General features: G+C 42.7%; 1 protein-coding gene across 1 annotated transcript; it reads left to right on the forward strand.

Annotated features, from left to right (window-relative positions):
- Window positions 1–3,938: 3,938 nt before the first annotated feature.
- Window positions 3,939–4,694, forward strand: BDNF (brain derived neurotrophic factor; the record flags this gene model as incomplete). The annotated part of the gene is made up of 1 exon (XM_082058058.1): window positions 3,939–4,694. The coding sequence occupies exon 1, from the start codon at window positions 3,954–3,956 to the stop codon at window positions 4,692–4,694; it is 741 nt and encodes a 246-aa protein (XP_081914184.1). The 5' UTR covers window positions 3,939–3,953.
- Between the last annotated feature and the right edge of the window lie 2,663 nt (window positions 4,695–7,357).

A 7,357-nucleotide genomic window follows, 5' to 3' on the forward strand; every position in this document is an offset into this window, starting at 1 on the left:
AGGGCTGGAAGCTGCCATCCAAAATGTTTCAATGACCTTTTTGGTGCTACATTGGGATATTAGTCCCGCTTCACTAAGTAAGAGATAAACTGTGCATTCTCAATTCAGTTCAACAGTAGCAGAAAGGTTGCGTGTTTCTACTCGTGGAATGAGATTTAAATCTTGTGCTGCTATAGCACGTTAAACTAGTAGATTTTGAGCAGCTGCTACTAGAAATTGCTGTGGCCTCTGAAATGAAGACATTTCCTAGGTGTTAAAATACTACTTCCTCATATTAAATCACTTGATATCATTTTGCTGCCAAAGACAAGGACTGTGTATATTGCTCAAGTCACTGTCAAGATAGAGAGAAGAATCTTTTCACATCCTGCTTGCAGAGCTCGGCTTAGTGTGGGACTCATTTACAAACCAGTAGATGTTTGGTCTGTATCTGCTCGGTAGTGATATTTCATGGGTCTGCACTGCTAAATCTTACTGTGACATACTCTTCTACTGTTACAAATGGGAGGAGGAGGAGGGGTGGCTTTTAGGCAGCCACATTTTCTTGTGTATTATCAGTCTACTATGTGGATAATGGCTGTCTTAAAGTTGTTGGTTTTCAGAGCCTACTTGTACATTGTTTCTCGCTGCCCCAGATAATAGTAGTGGTTGTATGTCATTGGATGGGATGTAAATTGATCAAGCTTGACAGTAGTTTCCTTCCTAAATGGAAAGCAAAATTGATTAAGGAAAGATTAATTGCATGAGAGATATACAGTACTGTTAGATCTGGTGGCCAACCAGCTGTTGGTGGAGGATGCTGAGGGCTTATGGAAATCAACTGGTGAGGTTTCTCTGCACCTCTCTGTCCTCTGTCTTCTTCCCTGTAAGAAAAATGTCCATGTGAATGAAGTTGCACAGCACCATTCCATTCATTTCACATCCCTTCAAGTTCATTGCTACCATGAGAGGTAAACAGCCCCGATGACATAGTGAAGGATGTGGCCTGGCCCAGGAATTCTCTTATCCCTCTGGTCACCTGTACAACCTGAAAATAAATGTTTGGCTTCCACCTGGTGCACTTAGCTGATGGGTGCAAGCTTCTCTGTGTTGTGTCCTCCCTCTCTTACCCTGGAAGGCCCTTTGGGGTACTGTGTGCTCAGACAGAGTCCGTCCTCCAGAGTCGAGCTTTTGGCTGGGACCTCTGGGTACTGCTCTAATAAGAATAACAGGAACTTGATTAGAAGCCAGAAGATCTGTGTTCTGTTCACTGCTCTGGTGGTCACAAAGTGTGATGTGGGTGTTTGGGATTTTTTTTTCCTTTTAAGTTTTACATAAAAAAACTCTCAGATTATGAGCATTGTTTTTTCTGTTGCTTGTTCCACTAGCTCTGTGTTTGTATGCTAGCTGAACCACCTCTTCTCCCTCTTGTCTCCTTGTTTGATAGAGGAAGACTGATAACCTCCTTCCTTGTGTTGTAAATCATCTCCGTAGTGTTTCTCTTCATCCCCTTTGAGGAAGAAATCTGATATTACGCCCTGTAGAATGTTTTAAAAATCTTAGGATGAAAAAATCTGCAAAATATTAATGTTCTGCATGGTTAGAGCAAACACTATGTTCCTGTGAGTCACAGATGTCAGCTTGTTTAATCTTAATAAATCTATGCCACAATAACACTTCTAAACAGGAAGAGAGATGGAGGGTTGAAGGAAGAGTTGTGATGGGTTAGAGAGGATTCTTAGCCAAAATTTTATTTAGCAGGGGACCGTGAGTGAGGAGAGCGTGGACATAAACCCAAACACTTCCCACTCCCCCCACTTCATTAAGTAAACTTTGAGACGTACAAATTGGGCACTGCCTTTCTAGTACATATTTCATTTTCTTTGTATGTTTTATGATAGATTGTCTTTCCATGCTCAAGTCTTAAGAGTACTAGTTTCCCACAGCGTATTTGCAGGAGATGAAGTAAGGCTTTTTGCATAGCACCCTGTTGGCAAACAGAAATAGCATTTACTCCAATGAGAGCTGCCAAGTATGAGGTACTTCCGAATGAACTTCAAAAGCTCTGAAACAAGCATTAGCTGCTTCTTCAAAAATGTGAACAATGCCATTGCTTTCTAGCAAGCAGAGCTGGTGAGAGCAGGGATCGGAAGGAGGAAAAAATAACAACTGGACGTGATGGATGTTGTAGTAGCACTTGGGATCAGACAGAAAGTATAGCTCTGTGTCACTGAGGGATTTGGGGGGTCTTGTTGTAATAGTACCTAAAGTGTGTACTCTGCACTTGAGGGGGAAACAATCCTAGAATCATAGGGTAGTTTGGGTTGGAAGGGACATTCAAAACTTATCCAGTGCCACCCCTGCCATGAGCAGGGACATTTTCACCCAGCTCAGGTTGCTCAGAGCCCTGTCCAGCCTGGCCTGGGATGTCTCCAGGGATGGGGCATCCACCACCTAGTATGTTACCACCCTCACTGCAAAAAATTTCTTCATGTCCAGCCTGAACCTCCCCTCCTTTAGTTTAAAACCATCACCCCTTGTCCTGCTGCAATAGGTCCTTCTAAAAAGTCTGTCCCCATCTTTCTTACAGGCCCCTTTTAAGAACTGAAAGGCCACAATAAAGTCTCCCTAGAGCCTTCTCTTCTCCAGGCTGAACAACCCCAACTCTTTCAGCCCGTCCTCACAGCAGAGCTGTTCCAGCCTTCTGACCATCTTGGTGGCCTCCTCTGGCCCTTCTCCAACAGGTCCATGTCTGTCCTGTACTGAGGGCTCCAGAGTTGGATGCAGGACTCCAGGTGGGGTCTCACCAGAGCAGATGGGCAGAATCACCTCCCTCAACCTGCCCCAAGGAATGTACCGTCTATAGAGACTTAGCAAAGTGCTTGGGAAGGAACAGTCCAGGCTGTTGGGAGTGCTGGTGGGAATGGGATGTGCTGGTTACAAGCAAGTTGAGAAGTTTTCTTACTGGCACATGTTCTTGGTGCTATTCCTTCTCACTCCATCAGGACAGAGCCAAGCATACACATAAGCCTCAAAACATGGGCCAGAAGTTGGGGCAGAATGTGGGAAACAGGCAGTTTCAGTATGTCCATAGGGCTGGTTGCACTTATGGTTTTCATGCTGGGCTCTGGGCTTTAACTAGGTTTAAATAATGTTTTGTCTGCTTGAGAACAGGTGATATGGGGCTCTGGGAAATAACGGTACAGTGGTTCTGGTGCTGTCATGTCAGTACAGCTCTTACCAGCTCTGTAATCACTCATGTCCCATCACATTCATATGATGCAAGCAATATGTCCAGCTCAAATTTAGTGTGGCAGCAAGCATACTGTCCTGGACCATTTTCTTGCTCTGTATTTATACATACATGCCTTCTACTTTTAGATGAGAAATTGACCTGCTGAGACCTCAGAATTTGCAGGGCCTTTTCCTGGGTTTTGAAGGTTGCTTTCAAAATACAAATGTAATTTATCCTGGTGCTGTTCAGTTTCTTGGGGATAGAATGATGAAATATTTTTGGCATAGAGAGATCTTAAAAATTAAATATTTGCATTTGCACTTGAAATGGAAGTCTTGCCTTTCACACTTGCGAAGCAGCCTTTTACTGCTGAAATGTTGCATTGCTAAACAGCACTTATGCTTTTGCTGTTACTTGAAATGGGTGTACTCTGTCAATAAAGAGTCTGCATAGTATCTAATACTTGCTACAGAAAGACTTGGGCACGTAAGAGCTCTGACTTCCTGGTATCAATGTTGCCTAAGCTTTGGCATCTGCTGTATCTGAAATTCTAAATCAAAGGACACCCTTGTGCGCTGTATCACCAGTAATGAGTTGCGGCTGCATGCAGCAGATCTCTGCACAAAATGCACAATGTCGCAAGACAACTCAGATGAATTTTTATTACTCCATCCCTTGTAAGTTAATTATTTCTTTTTCTTGTTCTCGTCCTTAACAGTTCCACCAAGTGAGAAGAGTGATGACCATCCTTTTCCTTACTATGGTTATCTCATACTTCAGTTGCATGAAAGCTGCCCCGATGAAAGAAGCTAGTGTAAGAGGACAAGGCAGCTTGGCTTACCCAGGTCTGCGGACCCACGGGACTCTTGAGAGCCTAAATGGGCCCAATGCTGGCTCGAGAGGATTGACATCGCTGGCGGACACTTTTGAACATGTCATAGAGGAGCTTCTGGACGAGGACCAGGACATCCAGCCCAGCGAGGAAAACAAGGATGCAGACTTGTACACATCCCGCGTCATGCTAAGCAGTCAAGTGCCTTTGGAACCCCCGCTGCTCTTTCTGCTCGAGGAATACAAAAACTACTTGGATGCTGCAAACATGTCCATGAGGGTCCGGCGCCACTCCGACCCAGCTCGCCGCGGGGAACTGAGCGTGTGTGACAGCACAAGCGAGTGGGTGACAGCGGCGGAGAAAAAGACTGCAGTGGACATGTCCGGGGCCACCGTCACCGTCCTGGAAAAAGTCCCGGTACCCAAAGGCCAACTGAAGCAATACTTCTACGAGACCAAATGCAACCCCAAGGGGTACACGAAGGAGGGCTGCAGGGGCATAGACAAGAGGCACTGGAACTCCCAGTGCCGAACTACCCAGTCTTACGTGAGAGCTCTCACCATGGATAATAAAAAGAGAGTCGGCTGGCGCTTTATAAGGATAGACACTTCCTGTGTATGTACATTAACCATTAAAAGGGGAAGATAGTGGATTTGTGTTGTATAGATTATATTGAGACAAAAATTATCTATTTGTATATATACATAACAGGGTAAATTATTCAGTAAAAAAAAAAATAATTTTATGGACTGCATGTATAACTGAAGTTTATACAGTACAGTGGTTCCACAATCTATTTATTGAACATATCCATGACCCGAAAGGGAACGAAAGTCATTTGCGCACAAGTCTAAAAAAAAATCTAAAAAAAATAGAAAAAAAAAAAAAAGGGAAAACAAGCAAAGAAAAAAGTCTGCATTACATTCCTCGATAACATTGTGGTTTGTCGCCGTTGCCAAGAATTGAAAATATAAAAAGTTTTAAAAAAAAAAGAATAGAATTGCATGCTGCTTCAATTGTGAATTGATGATAAACTGTCCTCTTTCAGAAAAATAAATTGAACCAAAACATTCCGTTTACATTTTAGACAGTAAGTATCTTTATTCCTGTTAGTATTATATCTGTTTACTGCTTTTAACTTCTGATAGCGTTGGAATTAAAACAATGTCAAGGTGCTGTTGTCATAGTTTTACTGTTTCTCTTTTACTTTCAAACTCCCATCAGATTGAAAAAGGAAAAAAAAAAAATCATGACCTTATTCTGGATGACAAACAGATTTGTTTTTTGTATGTTGTGAAGGTGTTTGCAATAGCAGTCCAACTACTGACAAAAAATAATAATAAAAAAAGAGGCAACTAAAAAAGAATGGTGATGTTCCACTTCACATTGTTGAACTTCAGGCTTAAAGACAGCACTTATTTAACTGTATGGCAATGTGCCATGGGTTATTTTATTTTTTAATTTGCTGTCTTTTGAGACCTGCATTTGCTTATACCATGTTTGTTTGTGTTTGGTTTTGGCTTTTTTTTTTTTGCCTTTCCTCCCTCTGGAAGAATGTTGGTTGTGATCTTTAAAGCTTCTCACTTACCATCCAACTGGAGCTTGTCATATAGAAAATGTTCTATAGCGTGTTGAGAGCGACGATTCTCATGTAATAAAAGACTCTGCGCTTGGCTCAAACGTCTTGGTGAAGCACAAGAATGTCACTAGAAAAGGGGCTAGAGAGATGGTGGTGGATCTGAAATCAGGTTGGTCATGGGACTGAATAGCTCAGCCAGTTCAGGGACAAATAACAGTGTTTTGGGGTGATGGAGCCTCTCCAGTCGCAGTCAGTGCTGGTTGCGCTGGTCCTGCGCCTCCTTGGAGCTGCCTTGGCCAGGGATGCAGGGAGCGCAGCCTCATCCTCCAGATCACGGTGTGCAAACCGCGGTGGCATCCCTGCCCGAAGTGATGCAGAGAGAGGCCCTGCCTCTGGCTGAGAGCAATTCATGTGGATTTATGTGTGGCTCTACCTCTGCTGTCAGCCTTATTTTATGAAACAAATATTGTCATTAAAAAAAAATACTCTTAAAGGAAGTGAAGAGCGAGTGCTGGAGGAGTTGGCTTAAATTGCTGATGTTCTGATAGATGTATTTAGCCCTGTGCTACCCCTCTAACTCTCCCAACAGAAGTTCTAAAAAGGCAGGTTGTAAGCCCAAGAGCACTGACTCCAGCAGGCGGAGAGGCAGAAATAGCTCATTAGCGAGCTCACTGAAGGCAGCTGCTATATTTGTAATTCCTGTAGATGAAGAAAAAGTAGCTGAACAAAAAGGAAAATACTGCAGAAACTGCATTAGTCTGCCTTGTTGTTGAAGTTAATTAAAAACCTAGACTGGGCTAAGCTTATTTGAAATATGATCCCTACAATAATTCTCTTTGCAGAGTATATTTAATGCTGAGTTTGTCGTAACTAGTAGAAACCCATGCTCAAAGCTAACAGAGAAACCTTCAAAATCAGTGATTTCTTCTACTTAGGGTAGAAGGGCTTCCCTTTCCCTGAAATAACTGACTGGCAAAGGAGAACCATCCCAACTGTAAAATGAAAACCTGTTGCATTGGCCATGTGTGCGCTGGACCGTCAATGAGAGGGTTGTGTGACCCACTTGAACTTCGAACTTCAGCCTTCCCCATCAATTGCAGGTATTCAGGCTCCTACACAGAAATCAGAGATGTAAATAAAACCTACCGAAATATCTCAAAATTTCAAATGAAGTATTCTTCATGCAAATTGAGCATCAGTGTAACAGAGAATTGCGTTTTACTTTGGCCAGTACCTATATGTATATTATAATTCTTTGCATTTAATAACCCAAATATGGCTCAGGACCTATTCTCAGCAGTATTCCTAAACTAACAGCAGAGAGATGGTGTAATGGTGGCTCCTCTCAAAATCAGGGTTGGTTGCTTAGCAAGGGGAAAGGATGATGCTAATGACTGAATAACAAACAGATCACTTGTCTAGAATGGGAAAAAAAAAAAGATAGCTAGGACATGACAGTAATCTAATTCAGAAGCAGGAAAAAAAATAATACCCAGTTCAAATAAATTCAGTTTCCAAAAGAGAAGTGTTAATGCATAAATCGTGCTTGAAATAAAAAAGTTCCTAATTTCCCAAAGTCATTTATGGCAATATCCTTAAGTCACAAGTTGTCACCTGGCATGGGGGGGGTGGCACTGGTGTGGCAGAATAAAAGCGGTGGGGTGGCAGGTTCAGAGGGGTGAAGTGCAGCCCGTGCAGGTGGGGGACTAAGGATGGAGCTGAGAACCATGTC

This window comes from Streptopelia decaocto (genome assembly GCF_964273445.1).
Source record: "Streptopelia decaocto genome assembly, chromosome: 7".
NCBI lineage: Eukaryota > Metazoa > Chordata > Aves > Columbiformes > Columbidae > Streptopelia > Streptopelia decaocto.